General features: G+C 46.9%; 1 protein-coding gene across 7 annotated transcripts in view; it reads right to left on the bottom strand.

Annotated features, from left to right (window-relative positions):
• Positions 1-19,491, bottom strand: part of OTOG (otogelin) — a 78,007-nt gene that overhangs the window by 35,332 nt on the left and 23,184 nt on the right. For all 7 annotated transcript variants that reach the window (XR_001855034.3, XM_017672674.3, XM_017672679.3 and 4 more), the window contains 8 exons: positions 18,247-18,400; positions 9,456-9,563; positions 5,451-5,589; positions 3,861-3,995; positions 3,415-3,561; positions 3,003-3,122; positions 1,040-1,156; positions 199-355 (listed from right to left, as the gene is read on the bottom strand). Coding sequence is in view for 6 of the 7 variants with exons in the window: in XM_017672674.3 (XP_017528163.3) it covers positions 199-355; positions 1,040-1,156; positions 3,003-3,122; positions 3,415-3,561; positions 3,861-3,995; positions 5,451-5,589; positions 9,456-9,563; positions 18,247-18,400 (1,077 nt within the window). In the remaining variant the exon portion in view is untranslated. The remainder of the gene's footprint in view (positions 1-198; positions 356-1,039; positions 1,157-3,002; positions 3,123-3,414; positions 3,562-3,860; positions 3,996-5,450; positions 5,590-9,455; positions 9,564-18,246; positions 18,401-19,491) is intronic.

The raw sequence follows: 19,491 nt of genomic DNA, 5'->3' as shown, positions 1-19,491 counted from the left end.
CCAGCTGTAAAATAGGAACCAACTGTCCTGCTTCAAGGAGGTAGTTGTAAGAATTCAATGAGTGATACACACAAACCAGCTGGTACCTGGCACATAGTAGGTACTCAATAAATACTAGCCAGAGAAATGATGGGACCCCACAGGATGCTCACAGAGGGGGCCCACTCTCTCCCTCAGATGACTGGTCTGAACACTCACGGCAGAGGCGTGGTGTCCTCCAGTCAATGGCCACACCGTGCTGGCAGCACTGGTGGGCATAGGCAGCCACGCTGGCGCAGAAACACTCACAGTCACCACCCCGGCTGCATCCGCACGTGTCTGTCAGGCAGTTTGAGTAAAACCAAGTGACATCAACCTGGAGAAGGTCAGACAGAGGTCAGAGGACAGCTCCTGAATGTTAGTCCTACAGCCTCTCCCCTGATGCTGCCCAGCCACAGGGAGCAGCATGAATAGGAAAGGACCGCAGGATGGGGTGAGCTGCCTGGGTGGGGTGGGGGCAGAAAGGTGACCAGCTCGGAGGCAAACAGTAGCTCCATGGCCCAGGCAGACCCCACTTTTGAGAACTAATCTCACTCCTTCCCCAGGCCCAGGCTGTTGGATGCAGGGTCTAAGGTGTGGCCAAGAAACGAGGATGTGGGGTATGAACTCCCAGCCAAGGCCAGTCTGACAGCAGCCCTCAAGGCCGTGGAGGCTGCCAGCAGGGGCTGAGTGTGGCTCTCCTGTTTCCACTAAGGGCAGAAACATCAGAAGGCTGAAGCCACGGCCCAAGGGGTTTGTGTTCACTATTCAGGTCCCCCTGATTGGGAGGGTCAGCCAGATTGAGATAGGCCTGCAAAGGGCACAGGTGTTGTCTGTCTGGCTGTTTGTCCCAAGTTGTCTGGGGAAACAGTACAGACTCATCTGAGCAGGCAGGAGGCAGGGGAATGGCAGGGGTGGGTGTCTCCTGTAGGCCTGAGGTGTGAGAGGGGTCTGAGAGCAGAAGCGGTCCCAGGGAGGTGGCAAGGGAGTTCAGGAGTGGCCGAGGCAGGGGTTCACTCACCACAGGGTGGCACGTCTCAAACACCTCACTGAGCAGAATGCCACACTCCTTTTTGGCAAATGGTTCTCGGAGAGGATTCAGGATGCATGTGTCCCAAGGGTCAAGGGTGTCTGGGCACTGAGGGGCAAAGGCAGGGTATTGATCTCCCTACCTCACAGATGCCTGATGCCTGATGTGGTGGATAGGCTCTTACAGTCGCCCCCCTGATCCCTACCTCCAGGTGTTCATGTCCTTGTATAATCTCCTCCCCTTGAGTGTGGTAGAGACCTATGACTTGCTTCAAGACAGCAAAGATGATGAGTGGACATGGTGATGTATGTGTGATTGCATGACTGCGTTATATGACTATAGAACCCATCTTGCTGGAGTCTCTCCCTTCCTGGTTATTGGGAACCTGGCAGGAATGATGGATGGTCTCTAGGAACTGAGGGTCACTTCTGGCGAAAAATCTGAAGCTCTCAGTTGCACGATTGCAAGGACCTGAATGCAGCCAATAACCATGCCAGCAGGCAGGGATGCAGATCCCTCCCCAGTCATACCTCCAGATGAGAGCCCAGCCCTGGCTGACACCTTGATTGTAGCCTGTGATACCCTAAGCCAAGAACTGAGTCAAGCCATGCCCTGACTCCTGACTACAGAAACTAGGAAATAGTACATGTGCATGATTGAATGCTGCTTAGTCTGTAGTAATGTGTTGCACAGCTATATATAACTGATACAGATTCCCCCAGTGTCTGCTGAACCTCCTCCCTCTGGCCTACATTTTCACTGGTCTCCCAGGGTATATGCTAAGAGGATTATCAGGAGAGAAATAACAGCGGGGGATGAGAGAAGAGGAGCAATGAAGGCTAGTCACCCACTCAGCTTCTCTAAGGTGGGGATGGACTAGAACACACTTTTCTGAGGCTGTGAGAATAGTTTTGTCCCACCTCAGGATTACACTGAACTCCAGGCCATGACTAATTATTCTCCCCTGATCCCATTATACTTAGGCTCCTCTCTTTCTAGTCCCCAAAAGACTAAGATCACTCAGTTCAGGAAAGACAATTATGTAACCCTTATATCACCATTCTCCACTGCTACACCCATGGCAGACATGACTAATCAATCACAGCTCTCCTTCCACTGAACCGGATACAAGCCTTATGTATTTCTCAGCACAGCTTCTTAGGCAGCCTCTTATGACTGATAAGAATTGTCACATGAGGTGAAATCTATTCAATATCTTTTTCCTAGCATAGCCCCTTCACTTCACAGATGACCACAGAGGAGATAAGATTTACTAACGGTCACCCATAAAGTTACTGGATGATCCAAGACAAGAACCCAGACCTCCTGTTCTCAGTTCAGTTCTGTTCCCTACCCCCAACCCTACCCCACCATAGCTCACAGCTTGGCAGCCTCAGTCAGAGACACCCTCAGAGACACCCCCTCATTTCTGCCTCTGCTAATGTTGTTCTCCCTCTCAGAGGCCTTCTCTTTGAAAGATTTATCCTTCTGAGTGTGGCCTATTCTTTAATACCACACCAGCTTCACCTCCTCCAGGAAGCCTTCTCTGATTGCCTCAACCCACAGGGGTCTCTCTTGGTATCTCTCCTCTGTGTCAGATCTAGTGGCGGGCCTGGGCATAGAGGTGGGTAAGATGGTCATGCTTCACCAAGCCCCATCTCCCCTATGAGGTGAGGCAGTCCTCTCTCCTGGGACAGAGGCTTTGCCTCCTTTGCTGCCCACACCCACCAAGGCTTGGTCCAGGGCAGATGTGAGGCCCAATTTATGAGACAGGATGGTGCATGTCCTCAAGCCATAGGACAGGGTCTAGGGCTGGGGATGCCGGGCCAGAGGCCAAGAGCAGTGGCAGGGCAGCCTCACACCAATGTCCCTCTTCCCTGACCCAGGGCCAGGTTCCTTCAGTGCTGGCCGGGTCCCATCTGTGACAGAATGAGCCAGCTTGGGGAGTCTTTACCTCAACTGCAGTCCAGCTGCTGCCAAACTCCTGGGGATTAGTTAACTCTAAGTTTTCGGGGGTCCTCATCTCATTGATAGTTTTTAAATCAAAGTTCCCACAGAGTCCCGCCAGCTGACCCTAAAAGAAGAAAGGACACCACAGTTAGGTGCAGGGACACCAGGGGTGAGCCATGGGTGGAGGGATTGCTATGAGCTCAGGAGCCATGCACCCAGAAGCAACTACCAGGGTCACAGTGTGAAAAGGGATTGGAGAGGTCAGAGGAGAAGAGGCACTGGGTGGGGTGGGGGCAGATGGGAGAGAGTAGAAGGCATGATGCTCAGGCACCCCAGTGCAGGTGCAGCTCATGCAAGGATGCCCAGTGATTTGGCTCAGCCCCAGGGCCCATGAGGATCACTGATCACACAACTACCTGCCACTGTGGCCCAGCCTGGATGTGCACTGTAGTTCTCTGGTCCCATAAGAGGGTGATGTGCTCCCGTGGGAAATGCACCAGTGTGAAAAACCCTACTTGCCACGTATGGACCTCCTGTTTCTCATCCAAAAAGCTCTCAGGACTCTATGGGGACAGAGATGGTCATTCATGAGGTCTGAGTGCCCCCCAACACATGGGTCAGCTAGGCCTGCCTACAAGTCACTGCCCAGGCCAAGAAGCTCAACAATTAACTCTGCCTCCCTTGTGTCCTAACATTGACCTCTGTGTTCCTGACTCTGGCCAAGGAATTCAGTCTGGGCTGCTGATTCCATGGTTCTAAGAGAAACTGCTGTGGTAAGGAAACCAGTCCTTAGCCCTCTTCTGCCCCAGGCCCTATTAACCTGCAAATTGTCTATACGACCTTCACCTGCACCAGGCCTTACGGGATTTCCTGAGTCGTCACCAAAGATGATGAGTGAGTTCCCAACGTTGATGGAAATAAATTTCCTGCAGATGATGCCAGAGTTGTAGCAGTTTACATTTTCTACAATCACAGAGAAGCTGAAATCTGATGTACTCTGAGAAGAAAAGAAGCTAGTTCAATAACCCCAGGGAAAGAAGAGATCCTTCTGAGATGCACAGAAATAGAGGGACATGGACTCTGAAGTTTTCCATCCACTTCTACTTCGCATTAGCTGTGTGACTCTGGGCAACTTACTTCAATTCTCTGAGCCCAGTTTTGGTTTTGGGTGCCTAGCACACTGCTTGGCATGTAGCGGCTCTCCAAAAAGTGTCTGATGAACAAGTGAACGAGTGAACATATAATAGAGACAACTGGTGCTAGCAGGGGTATGGAGGAAGGGGTGCCATCTTACATACACTGATGATGGTAGCATAAGGCTTTTTGGAGGGCAATTTGAGGGCACCGAAGAACATTTTACAGGAACATAATTTTTTATAGCAATTCTAAGAGTCAAGCAATACATCCACAAAAGTATTCACTGAGCCTTCAAGTACTGGCACAACCTAAATGGTCATTCATGGAGGAATAATATACTAGAGCATGTACTTTTAGTAGAATTCTACAGAAAGGAGAAAGAAAAAGTATGTATTAACTACATGAGATAATGCCAAGGTATATTATTAAGTGAAAAAAGCAAATTTCAGAATTCTATCCATAGTAAACTAGTGTGTGTGTGTATGTATATTGTGTGTCTCCCTGTATGTCTCATGCAAAATGATCTTGCAGGATTCACACCTGACTATTATGAGCAGTGAATGGGAATAGAGGAGATGTACAGAAGAATATTTTTAATATATGCTTCCATATTGTTTTAAATGCTAGTGGAGAGCATGCATTACCTTTGAAATTTAAAATATAAAATAAAATGCAGTCAATTATCTCTGTCTTGTGGAGATACTGAAATTATATGAAAGACCCCAGTACAGAGCCTGCCCCATAGATAGGACTCATACCATAAAAGGTTTCTCATTATTGTTATTATTTTGACTATTGTATAATGAGATAGAAAGGCCCTTGGCAAAACCCACGTACCCTGGGTGTGTTTCTGGCACTCTCTCACCCACCCGGTTGGTTCCCTAGGCCCAAGCTGCTGTCCCCAAATATGGGGTCAATAAGCTCTACCTCATAGGGCTCCACTGAGAGTAAGCAAAGTAATCTACCAGAATGGCTCAGTAGACCACCAGGCAGGTGATAAAAGCTCAAAAAGCAACAGCTCTAATCACAGATTTTTAAAAAATCATTGGGACCCAATGCGGCAAGGTTATTCTGACAAGTGGAGAGGCAGTGGGGTATATTATGCCTCCTGAGCTGGGCCCAGCCCTGAGCTCACTCCCCAGCATCTTCTTCAGTCTGCAGATAGCTACACCCCAGGGCTTAGATCCCCCACCCCACCCCACTGTGCATCAGACTGGAGTCTAGAACACCACCATGTCCTGAACGACACCAGGTCCTCAGCCTCACTGCTCTGGGTCCCCACAGAGCCACCGGGCAGACACATCCAGGAGCTCACCTTGATTAGGTGCACTTTGCATGCCCCCACAAAGTCAAACGGGAGCCCGTCAAACGTGCGGTAGTGCCGGTCACCATACGCCGTGCAGGTGGAAGCGCAGGGGTGGAGCGAGCACTGGAAGGAGCCCTGCTGGCACACGCTGAAACACACACACACACAGCCGCCCGCAGGTCCCACCCCACCCCACTCTGAATATCATGGATGCTTTGCCTCTCCAGTGCCCACTGTGTGCCCTGGAGCCAGGGGGTTGGCAAACACCGACCTTCAACAGAATCTTTGAGGGTGGGATTGTGGGTCCCTGTTTTATGCAGGAGACACCAGGGCTTGGAGAGGTTGAGGAATACACAACCCATAAATAAAGGAGCTGAGACCGAACCCAGATCTATTCCATTCCAAAGTCCACATTCGCTTTACCGCTCCAATTGTTCATTCATTCATTCATTCAACAAATATTAAATGCCTACTATATCTCAGGCGTAATTCCAGGACTCTGAGATATATCAGTGAACAAAGCAGAAAAAAACCTCTGCCTTTGTGAAGCTAATATTCTAGAGAAAGAAGATACAACACTAAATAATAAAAAATTAGTTAGCATGAGTAAGTAATATCATGTGTTAGAAGGCAGTGAGTGTTACGGGAGGAAGAGGTAGGATCAAGGGGTCAGGAGGGGGTACGGGGTGGGCTGCAAGTTAAATTGGGAGGTCAGAGGGCCGTGTGAGTGGAGACCTAAAGGCGGTGAGAAAATTAACTGTGTGGACATCAGAAACAACATTCTGGGCAGAGGGTGCAGCCTCTGCACAGGCCCTGGGGAACATTCAGGAGGAAAACATAGTTAAAATGGAAAGTGGAGGAGTAGAGGAGGAATTCAGGGAGGGAACTTTTGCTGGCGTGAGAGAGTGTTTAGAGGATTTGATGATGGGAATGATACAATCTGACTTTTGTCCCACTCTGGCTGCTGCACTGAATCTATGCTGAAGGGCGCGAGGGTGAAAGTAGGAAGACTAGTTGGGAGGCTATTACAGTAACTCAGGGATGAAGTGATGGTGGCTTGGAGCTGGCAAACAGCAATGGAAGGAGTAAGTAGTCAGATCCTGGATCTATTTTGAAGATAGGACCAAAAGTATTTTCAGACAGTTTGGATGTAGGTAGTGACAGAGAAGACTTAAGGATGACTTCAGGCATTTTGGCCTGAGCAACTGGAAGAATAGAGTCTTCATTAACCCAGACAGGGAGGGCTGAGGGGAAAGAGCAAGCGTTCAGTTGGGACACACTGCGTTCGAGACATCCATTAGACATACATGGGGATGTAAAGCAGACGTTGGATGTGTGAGTCTGGAGCTCAGGAGTGAGATTTGGATTACAGGTAGGAATCTGGGAGTCGTCTGTGTATGGATGGGCCTTACTGACATGAGACCGGGTAAGTTTACCAAGGGAGTGAGTGTAAATCAGAGAAGAGATGTCAGAGTTCCAAATCCTAAAATAATCCCAGGCCTTTGGCCCTGGCTTCTGATTCTCCCTCCACCATTTGATAAAGTGCTCACAGGAGAAGATTCAACATAGCATGGGCATCCCTGCTTGAGACTGGGGGTGCCAGTGTGGTGGCTGGTGTCTAGTAAAATGACAAAGTGTATCAGACCCTGGGCCTGAGCACCCCTGGGTGAATGTGGGCTGGTGAACCTGTGCCTCACCACAGTGCACCTGGCACCCAGTCTCACCTCTGGCTCACCACAGTCACAACACCCCACAAACAGTGCAACATGCAGTCTGCACAGAGCTCCATGCCCTGATATTATACCCGGGACTTCCGTGGTCAGACGGCCAAAGCTTTGACCCTATAAAAACACCAGGGGAAACCAGCCCTGGGAAGATGGGCCTCACTGTGATTCTGCTGCTGACATAGGACTCAATGCCACAGCCATCCCCTGGGCCAGAGAAACAGGACAGTTTCAATCTGAGCATGGGACAGGAACTGGGGACTGTGCTCTAGCTAATTGGATGGGTCTCCTGGCACCAGTGCTGGATGCTTCCAGCCCACACCAGGCTGCCCCTGGCTGGTTCCCAATGTTGGCACAGTGACCAAGTTTGTTCCCCAACATCAGGGCACCAGTTTATCATTACTCGCTGCCCCCCACCCCAGAGCTTTCTCTGTCCCCCATTGCCCATGGCCCTGAGACCAAATAAGGCTGCCTCTCCACACTCCACACCATTGTCTTCACAAAGATCTGAATGTCCCCAAGATGGGAAGGACCCAAGCATCTTCTTGAGCTCAGTGCGGCTATGACAGGAGCGGGGACACCAGAGGACTTGCTCATCCCTTTGCCACACCTGGGACTCCTCTATCCAGCCAGCTGGAGCTCATGTGCCTATGCACACTCACATGTGTACACACTCACTAAAGCAAGCGGAATTCATAAGTCTAGGAGACCTTTCCAGGCCTACAACAGTCATAGGAACTCAGCTGCGTGGCTGTGAAGGGTTCGTACAGAACACACCCATCTTTGAAACACCAGACCATGAGCCAGTACACCAAGGCTGATCTAAAGCTATTTCGCACAGGATCTTGCATCCAGCCTGACCTCTTTGGACAGTCATTTGAATGTGATATATGACCAAGACAGGAAGTGGTTCCCCTGGGTGCAGGGTTCCATTGGAATGAGCTGAGCAGACCTTTCTGAGGGGTTCTGGCCTGTCTCCTTCCCCTCCCCACCCAGAAGGATGTAGCCCCATGATTCTGGCTGATATGCTTTGGTCACTGTCCAGGGAATGGGGGGACCTGGGACTCAGGGACCTGCAGGACGTGGCTGCCTGGGGCAGTATGCAGACAAATCCAGGGGTGAAGGAGCCCGGGCACTCTCAGAGCCCTGGGGAGCCCAGGCTGGGCCTCTGCAGGGGTGTGAGACCACAGGGGAATGGCAGGGGGCTCCATGTGCCCTTTGGGGAGGCTTCCTGGGCCAGGAACCTCTGAGAGCACCTGGCAAAGGAGACCGCAGCGGGAGCCACCAGGCTGGGAGATGCAGGTTAAGAGGGCTCATCGGTTGTTGGGTAGTTGTAAGTCTTTGGAAAAGTCATTGGGGGAATTTCAACATTTACATGATTTACAGGGTGGCAGAGACCCTCAGCTGTCCCAGAAGCAGAGTACAGGTGGAGAGTGGGAAAATAAATTGATTTAAAAGGAATCACACAGACCTCTTCAGAAGTTAAGGCTTTGTAGGCAGCTAATGTGAGTTAAGCTCAGCAATAGTGGAAGCCTGTGGGACTACTTTAGGAGGTTGAGTCTCTATCCACTTCCAACAGAATTGGCCCCCAAGTCTATTTCCACGGCACCCAATCCAGGTGCACACACACACACACACACACACACACACATACTTATATTAATATAGATATGGTGTGCAAATATAGTCACATACTTTCATACTTAGGCATGCACATACTCATAGGAAAATACAAATGAACATTTATAGATACATGTCCATTCACATGTAAATATGTACACCCAGTGCAAGTATACATTCACATACTTTGCACACATGTGTCCCCACAAACTAACTAGATGCATATAAACACAGATGCATATAAACACATGTGTATAAATACACACATTCATAATTGTATGTATTCATGAACATATTCAGGTTTATGAATGCTCCTCAATTGTGTATATGCAGGTAGGTTCACATATGCAATCAGTGCATTTTGGATTTGTACCCACACTTATTCATGCACATAAATATGTAAACACATCATCATGGCTACAAATATATATGTACACACATTCATATATATGTCCGAACAAACTTGCATTCATGTAAATACAAAAACACCCCAAAATTTCCTTCTATGCATATGCTAGTATATATACGCAAACCCCTATGTAACACACAAGCACACCATGTGAGTGTGAAATGGTGGAAGGGGAAATGTTAGACTGTGCTCATGATCATGCATCCCATATCCATCCTCACTCCCAACAGAAAGCAGAGCCTGGATGGGGCCCTCACTTACCAGGTGTAACAGGGAGACTCGACCTGGTCCCCAGGGTAATATTCCTTCCCCTTCCAAGTGCACGGGCATTCCTCTGGCGGGAAACATGCATCCCCATGTCTGAGTAGGCTGTAGGGACACAGCAAGCACGTGTTCAGGAAAGCACCCTTCCCATATCTGCCACCTGTGCAAAATCCTGCACCCATGTGGGTACACTGGGGTGCCTCTCAGAAATTATTCTAGAAGACACTGGTCATGGCCCCTACATCCTGCTGCTGCCCAGTGGAGTTCAGAGGTACCTTGGAAAAGCCAGACACAGACTTGACCCAACTTGGAAGTCTGCCATCAGGAAGCAAGGCTCAGCTCTACCAGCCATATTCCCCTGGCCAGGCTGGATGCCAGTGCCCAGGTGTCCAGTAGGCACTAGCTGTATATGAATGAACAGACTATGAGTGGCCTTTGACCTGTCTACTTAGGCTGCTCATTGAGCAACCAGTACACCTGAACTAAAAGAAATGTTAAAGGGAGTTTTTTAGGAAGATGGAAACTCAGATCCACATGAAGGAATGAAGAGCTCCCAAAATGGAAAATATGTTGGTAAATACTTTTTAAAATTATTTTTTAATTTCTCTAAGAGATAATTAAGCATTTAGAGCATGATTAACAATGAATTGTGGGGTTTATAATACATGTAGAGGTAAAATGCATGACAATAATAGTACAAGAGACAAGAAGGAAGTAAATGAAAGTGTACTGTTATAATTACTTATTCTACTAATTCACGGTCGACTGTCATAAGTGAAAGACACACAGTGTAATATCTAGAGAAACTGCAAAAAAATAAAAATGCCAAGATATGTATTTTAAATGAAATACAGGAGATAAAATAAAATGCTAAAAATACTTAACCCAGAAGGACAGAAAAGAGGCGGAGAAAAGGACAAACATAACAAATAACAATATGGTAGCTTTAAATCAAATCCAATTCCATTAAATCCAAATGTATAAATTCTCTAATTAAAATGGAGAAACTGTAACATTGGCTAAAAAAGCAAGACCCAACTAGATTCTGCTTACAGATGACACAATTGAAATAGAAAGGCACAGACAAGTTAAAAGTAAAATGGTGAGGAAAAATACCAGGCAAACACCAGTTGAAGGAAAGATGGAGTGGCTATATTAACATCAGACAAAGAAGACTTCAAGACAAATAGCATTAGCAGTGATAAGGAGGGATGTTTCATGATAATAGAAGGGTCAATCTATCAAGAGACCATAACAATCCTAAGTGGGCATGCACCAAGTAACAGAGCTTCAAAAAAACAAGCGAAAACTCACAGAACTAAAAGGAAGAAGAAACACTCCACTCTATTAATGATTGAACAAACAGGCAAAAAATCATCATACGTGCAGAAGATCTGAACAACTCGAACAATGCTCTTGACCTAATTGACAATTAAAGAACTCTCTATTCAATAATAGCAGAATGCACATTATTTTCAAGCATTCATGGAATGCTCACCAAAACAACTACACTTTGGACCATAAAGAAGTCAAATTTAAAACTTAAAAATCATACAAAGTAGAAAATGAACTAAGATACGATATGAGGAGGAGCTTCCGGCATCAGCACTCTCTGGAGGACTTGTGCCAGAGGGATGATCATCAAAAAGCCTCCACAGGGATCTGGGCGATGCTGTGGTTGTGGCTGCATCCACCCCACTGTTTCCTGGACTTGTCATTGAAATGGGGAGGGAGATGTCTAGGCTGGCATGTGCATACAGTGAGACAACGAATTTGACCAGATCTGTACTGTTGGAACTCAACCAGGAGTTGGGAGGGGTGCAAGGTATAGCACTCCAAAATCTTATGACTATAGACTATCTACAGTTAAAAGGACATATGGGAGGTGAACAGATCCCAGACATGGGCTGCTTTAATTTGTCTGATTTCTCTCAGACTGTTCAAGTACAGTTGGACAATATCCATCATATCATAGACAAATTTTCACAAATGCCTAGGGTGCCTAAATGGTTTTCTTGGCTTCACTGGAGATGGATGGCAATTATAGATTTGCTTTGTTTATGTCACCGTATTCCTATTATGTTAATATGTGTGTACAAATTAGTTAGTAGTTTAAAACCTATACATACTTAAGGTACTCTACAAGAAGATATGTCAAAGAAATAATCAATCCTCCCATGTTTTCTTCCATATGCTACCTCTATAGCTTTTCTTCTTCCTTCCTAATTACAACCCTTAAATAGAATTCGTGCCTCATATCGAAGTTACCGAGTATCATAATTCCTCCAGGTGGTAAAGATACCTTGAGACAAGTGTTGGGCATAGAAGCCACAGGGCATAAATCTGCAAAGAAGTAAAAAGCTAACCTTTTCAAACAATATGGCTTCTCTCTCACTTACCAACTTTACATTTCCCTGTATGGCCCCGGAAGATGACTGGTTAGCCAGAGATGGGTAAGATTCCTCAAGGGAGGAACAACCTAAGACAGGCACAGTCGCAGGGGGGCCATCAGGTGAGAAATTGGGGATCAACAGAGGTGAGGCTCAGAACCTCACCCCCCCTGCTTTGAGAGAAATCTTCTGCATCCCTGGATGGTTTATTGCCCTTGTCTAGCTTGGATTAACATATAGTCTACAGGCACACACCTGATCATCTATGATTGCTCTCCTACAACACTAAACTATGTTTTCTACCTTTATCTTGCATCTACCTACCACTTCAGCATTTTATTAAAAATAAAAATAATAATAATAATAAAGGGAGAAATGTGGGGTCAACATATAAATCAAGTATAAAAATCAAATGAATATTCATATTTGACCCGATTGTTTATAGTTCATAATGCGTGATCAAAACCGAAAGTTTCTGTGATGAATGGCCTTGTACTGTTCACCATGTAAGAATTTATTCACTATGTAAGAATTCGTTCACAATGTAAGAACTTGTTCGTTATGCTTCAGAAGATTGGAGACTGACGAGAGTTAGGCTTGAGATGGATTAATGATTGTACATTGAGCATTGACCCCCCTATACTGAATTTTATTGTTGTTAACAACCATTTGATCAATAAATATGAGAGATGCCCTCTCAAAAAAAAAAATCATACAAAGTATATTATTGTCTGACCTCAGTGAAATTCAATTAGAAATTAGGAATAAACAGACATAAGGAGAGTCTCCAAATATTTCAAAATTTAGTAACATTTCTAAATAACCCATGGATCAGTAAAGAAATCACAAAGGAAATTTAAAAATATTACAAGAAAAATAATGAAAATACAGCCTTTCAAAATTTGTAGAGAGCAACTATTCTTACAGGGAAATTTATAGCTTTAAATGTTTATATTAGAAAATAATAAAGGATTATGATAAAAGATCTAAACTAAAAATATAAGAGCAAATTAAATCCAAAGTAAGTAGAAAGAAAAAATAAATTAAGATAGCAGGATTCACTGAAATAGAAAACAGAAAAACAACAGAGAAAATCAATGAAACTAGAGTTGGTTCTTTGAAAAGACCAATAAAATGACAAACCCGTGGGTAGACTGAATAGTAAAAAGAAGAACCAAATTACCAATATCAAGAGCAAAGAGACATCATTTCACATCCTACAGATATTAAGGGGAAAATAAGGGAATAATTTTACAATGTAAGCCAAGAAATTTGACAACTTAGATGGCATGGTCAACAAAAACATGAAATACCTAGGAACAAATTCAATGACAAATGTGCATATCCTGTACATGAAAACTATGAAATATTGCTGAGAGAAGTTTACGAAGACCCAGAAAACAGAGAGATGCTATCACATTTGTGCACTGGAAGACTCACCAGTGGGAAGATGTCAGTTCTCCCCAAATTGATCTATAGATTCAACACAATGCCTATAAAAATCCAAAAGGCTTTTTTGTAGAAGTTGACAAGCTAATCCTAAATTTACATGGAAATGCAAAGGCTTTGAAGTATAAAAAGCTTTGAAAAATAACAAAGTTGGAACACCATTACTTATTTCAAGACTTTCTAGAAAACTTCAGAAATCAAAACTGTGATATTGGCCTAAAGAGAGACAAATAGATAACGGAACAGAATAGAGTCCTGAAAGAGATGCACATTTATACAGTCAACTGATTTTTTACAAAGTTGCCAAAGCAGTTCAATAGGGAGAGGAAAATCTTCTATTAAAATTAGGCTGGAACCTCTGGACAGCTATCAGGAAAAAAACAGTATGAAACTTGACTCCCTTTTACAAAATACACAAAACATAATAATTTTAGATAGGTTATAGACCCAAATATAAAAACTAAAATTGTAAAACCCCTAGAAGAAAAAAAGTATTATCTCTGCAACCTTGGAGTTGACAAAGATTTCTTAGAGCACAGAAAGCACTAATCATAAAGAAAAAATAAATTAGACATGATCAAAATCTCCTCATCAGATGATTTCAGACATATTAAGACACATTAAGTAAATAAACAGGCAAAGCACAGATTGGGGGAAAATATTTACAATACATATATTTGACAAAAGAAAGAACTTCTACAACTCAATGATAATAAAATCAGCCAAATAAAAAATGTGCAAAAGACTTGAGTGGACACTTCATGAAGGAAGATGTACAAATGGCCAAAAAATACATGAAAAAGTATTCATTAGGATTAGGGAAATACAAATTAAAACAATAATGAGATATGACAAACAATGAGTATTGTTTTTTTATAGGTGGCTTACACAAGGGTATAACTTTGTCAAAGCTTAGCAAACTATACACATAGAACCTATGCATTTTACTGTATGTAAATTATGCCTCACTTTAAAAAAAAATAAAAGGGAAAAAAGAACAGTGTGGCACCAAAAGTTGTTTGGAAACTCCATATTTAAGAGGAACTCACATATTTTGGGGAACCCCCAAAATGTCAGTGTCTGTGGTTTTTTTCTCTTGGCCCAGCCAATTTTCAGGAGAAGAATCCTCTTTATCTCCAGCCTACAAGGCAAAAGCTCTGATGCCACCATCCTTGGAGCCAAATGGGGGAAGAGGACTGGGGTCCCACTAGGCTTTCACTTACATCTCCCTGTTTTCACTCCGTGTCTCACCCCTGCTGGTGCCCCTGAAATCAAAGGCTCTGATACGGCTTCTCTAGAAACTCTTAACACCTTTCTCCTGCTGGAGGGGGCTAGGGCACCTGCCAGGGAGGCACAGGGAGGTGGGGGCCATGGAGGGTGGATCCTGGGGTCTTAGCTGCTCCTTAAACAGACCTGCAACTCACCCTCCTGTCTCCCTCCACTACTCCACTTTTAGAGATGTCTGGAGCCTTCTGTTCCTGAAGCTGTCAACATGACACAGGTTGTTTCTCCTTGACCTTCTCTTCTGTAAACAGTAGCCGTTAACCTGTGCTCTGCAAGGTCAGTTTCTACACATCCACCCTCATTCCTTCTTCAAAAACTACTGACCCATAGCATGCCCCTGGAAGTCCTACTCCTGTATTCTTTGTCCCTGGGGACTTGTACTTTTCTTACTCCATTACCAACATTTCATTGCGGTTGTGGGAGGAAGCAGAAAAAAAAAAGTACGTACTTAATCCACTATGTTTTCCCTGGAGCCACTTAATCTTTTCAAGCCTCTGTTTTTCATACGTACATTGGAGATAATGATGCCTTTCCCCCAAGGTCATTATGAGAATTTAATTATAGACCCGGGCACACAGCCTAGCTCCTAGTAGATATACAATAAATATTGGTTTCTTGTCCCTCCTTTCCTCATTAACTGCATTAGACATCAGCGATAGGCTGGCTCACCACCTCCTACCTTCAGCTACAGGCCCTGTCCCTCACCATTTCCTGATGGGTCTTCCCTACTGCCCACCATCTGCCACTCCCTCATGGCCCTTTGCAGACTCGCCTGCATCCCCTGAGCACCTGCTGTGTGCCCACCACAGAGAGGAGCATGCAGAGAGAGTTCTGGCCTCTGGCCTCCAGGTGCCCTCACTCTGTGGAGCGCCTTCCTCACCAGTTAAGGAATCCTCTCATTTCAGGGTCCCCTTAGGGGCCACTGGCAAATGAATGGCATCCAAATGAAGGAAGATGATGCTGTCTGCACACACAGAGTGCTCACTCCATGCCATTTTACAGAGGAGGAAACCAAGCCTCGGGGAAGTTAACTCACCCAGTAAGTGGCAGAATCGGGATTCAAGCCTCACTCCAAAGTCTATGCTCATAACCACAGTGCACACTGCTAGTAGGCCCAAGGCCCCCACCTCGCACCCAGCTGTAAACAAAGTAGGAGTGACACAGAAAACACCAGTGGCCCTGGAGGGGCCCAGGGTCCTTGGAGCAATATGCAGCACCATATTCTTAGAAACACTATGGAGACGGGCATGAGGCCCAGGGGTATGTGGACATCTTTGGGAGACAGTGGATGGTAGTGGATGCCTGTCCTTCCCTTACCAGTTGAGACTCAGATAATTTCCCTTTACAAGCCCCTGTGGAATATGTGTTAAGCGCCTCATGAGGCATTTGATACAGAGCATCAGCCACTAGGATAAATTCCCCAAGAGGTGATGGGGGATCAGCCCTAAGAAAGGGAAGGGAAGAAGTTTTCATGGAGCATTTCCTACACAGGGCTGGGCTCCTTGCAGTCACTGTCTCGTTTGATTCTCATCAGAACCCTGCAAAGTGGCATTATTATCCCCAATTCATAGATGAGCAAACCCAGGCTTAGAAAAATTAAGTGATTTGTCTGATGTCACATAGCTAGCAACAAACCTTAAGGTGACTGGCCTGCCCCGTCTCCCCAGCCTGGCTGTGGAAGTCCCTGGCATAGCAGCAGGACCAGGCTCAAACTTTGAAAGGCCTGGAGTAGAGGCAGAGGATTTGAGTACTGCCCTGCTCAGACTGGTCCTGCAGACAGCCAGCAGCACCTTATAGGTAAGAAAACTGAAAATGAAAACCAAGTGGCCACGTAACTTGCCAAAGGTCACCCAGCTGTTAGGAATCTTCACATGGTATCCTGCCCTTTGGAGCCTGGGGACTGAAAAAGGAACCCCACACTGGCTTTAAGATCTTCTGAGTTAAACTAATCCTTAATGTCAGATGGTGTTTTAGAACCTGGCTACGCAAAGTGTGGTCCCTATAGCATCGGTGTCTCCTGGGAGCTGGTTAGACACACAGAGTCCCAGGTTCTGCCCAGGGCCCTGAATCAGGGTGCGCCTCCACAGCACCCCTGGAGATCTGTGCACACAGCCTTTGAGGAGCACAGCCTTAGAGACCACAGAGCCCATTCCTGAGCAGGATCTCTGGGAATCCCTCACTCCCCAGCGCCCCCACCCAGGGGAGGGAGCCATCAGCCCTCATTTTACAGATGAAGATGTGTTCGGAGAGGTCAGGTGATGAGTTACTGGAGGGACTGAGCCCAGCCCTCCAGTCCCACCTTGCCTCCGTGGCTCTGCCACTATGCCTGGCAGTGAGTAGCCCTTGGTTCCTGACCCCAAAGGCCTGGGCTCTCCTCATCCTCAGGCTGAGAGACAGGCTTGTACCCGCAAGGATGGTGACACAAGAGGTCTTCAAGGACTGACATTCCTCAAAAGCTCCTCTGGGGCCTAAGTGGCAGCACATAGTGTCTGCATCCTGAGAGCTGGACTTAGGCTCCTGCGTGGGCTCTTGAGACCTCACAGGGGTCTCTTGTGGGTGCCATGCCTGGTGAGGGTCGGACTCACACCCTCATTATGACCTCTGTACAGGCCTCATGGAGCTGACACGCTCTGGCCAAAGAGCAGGGTTTGGAGGAAGCAGACCTGGGCTTGAGTCATGGCTCCTTGGGCAGACCACTTCCCCCAACCCTGCCCCTGGCCTCAGTTCCTTCATCTGTAAAATGGGAATAATGATCTTCCCCTTCTTTCTCCCAGGGAGGCTCTGAGATTGAAGGAATGAGGTGTTCTATAAACAAAAAAGCTCTGAATGACTATTCCCTCCCCATCTCACCTTAAAAACACCTGCCCCCTCTCACCTGGCCTGGCTGCCAGGCCTGGGCCAGGACTCTGAGCTGACCACTGCACAGGCTGACGGATACAGCCCTGGGCTGCCAAGTCATGGGATGAGTTGCCCAGCTGTTGCCTTAGCCCAGACCAGTAGTAAGACCTGAGTCAGGAATGAGAACTAGCAGAGTAGGGTGCCAGGCCCTGCAGCCACGTCAGTATACAGAGCACCCCTGAGGCACGCCCACGAAATGCAGTTTATGCGGGTCTCACAGCTTTAATGACAAGAGTCTCAGCACCTGGGAGGGAGACTTTTTCTACTGGATAGAGCCTTTCTTTTCAAAGTATAAGAGGAACACCAGCCCTCCACCTGAGGGCTGAGGTCAGACCTTTGCAGGGAAAGAGGTTGAAAGCTGAAATATGTTTCCTTTCCTGGGCTTCAACCCATCGAATCTCTAGAACATGCCACCCACCCACTCAGTGCCTCCACTTCGGTTACCTCATTTAATCCTCACAACAACCTGTTGAGATGGTAGGTATTGTTATTATTATTCTCATTTTGCAGATCAAAAACAGAGGCTAGGCCCCTCCCTTATCCAAGGTCACACATCAGTAAGAAGTCAAGTCAGGTAGAAACCACTGCAGTTTGGACCCCCATGCTCCTGCTCTTTCTCAGACTCCCCACGGGCCGTTACATTGTCATTGGCCAGCCCTGGGCTAATGCCTCCCTGCAAGGTTGAGTGAGGTTTCCCTGCCCTTCACTCCACCTCGTGGTCCCTGGTTCCCTCAAGAGTGGGAGACCACAGTGACATGGGTACACACCCTTGAGGACAGGCGCAGCCTGACAGGCAGGGGCCACGGGCTGGCACACTCAGGTTCAGCAGCTGCTGCTCACATGTCCTCTCTCTGCTCAGCTCAGGGTCAGTGTGCCGGTCACTGCAGTTCACAAAGATCTGGCCCACTGGGCAGGCAGCAGCTGGAAGAGAGGAGGGTGGGTGCTGGAAAGAGCTTGGACACTCAGCAGGACACTCAGAATAGCTGAGCCTCGGGGGTGGGCGCCTGGATGGCAGGGGTGGCCAGGGAGACCTAGGGACCCAGCATCTGGAGGATGCGGGAAGAGCTGGGGCTCTGATGCCCCCTCGTGCCCTGGCTGCTCCTGAGGCAGTCCTGGTGTTCCCTGATGCACATCTCAGAGGGAGGGAGGGATGTGGGCAGTCACGCTGTAGGACAAACACTGCCACTAGCACTACCACCACCACCAGTACCATGTCCTCTCCGGGTACCATTCCAGGCATGTCCCATGCATTTTCTTATTTAATCTTGCAACAACTCTGTGAGGTATTATTATCCCCCATTTTCCTACATAATGGAGAGAAGTCACTTCTGCTTTCAAAGGCATAATAAAGTGAGAGCAAACACCCCAGAGGGACCAGAAAGAGAAGGGACCAGGAGAAGAGCCAGAAAGGAGAGCCACGCAGTGTGGCAGGGTGGGCAGAGGATTTGTAACAACAGGGAGGTCAACTCCCCATCACCTATACCTCTGTGACATAACCTCACTCTCTTCCGGAGCCTTCAGTCAGGTCGCCATGCACACTTACACCTAGTGTGAGGGATCTTATTTAGGGAAACCAGTAAAAGGGAGCTGAGTTCCATGCCCAGTCTGGCATGGAGCAGAGTGAAAGAAATAACCCCAGGAGATGAGACAAAAGCCCTAAAGAAGCAGAAATCTAAAGCCAGAGCAACAAAAACACTTTCAGGAATATACACAGAACAGGGAGAGAATACATCATTCTAGGTTATATACAAAAGAGGAAATGAAGACTCAGGGAGGTGGAATGAGTCACCCAGGGTAGCAAGCTAGCAAGCACTGGGCACGACTTGAACCCAGGGCTGCCTGACTCTGGAGGCCTTGCTCTTTGCCACCTGCCATATCATTTTTCTCCAGGCCCTCTGTGGTAATCCCCATCCTTAGCGACTTCCTCTGCCCCACGAGGCCCTCCATGAAGGCTCCAGCTTCCTGCTCTGCCACTTCCACGTCCCTCACAGGCCAGCCCACCACCATGCCAC

This window comes from Manis javanica, chromosome 11, assembly GCF_040802235.1.
Source record: "Manis javanica isolate MJ-LG chromosome 11, MJ_LKY, whole genome shotgun sequence".
Lineage (NCBI taxonomy): Eukaryota > Metazoa > Chordata > Mammalia > Pholidota > Manidae > Manis > Manis javanica.
The sequence above is the reverse complement of the archived record's forward strand: the minus strand, read 5'-3'. Positions and strand labels throughout refer to the sequence as shown.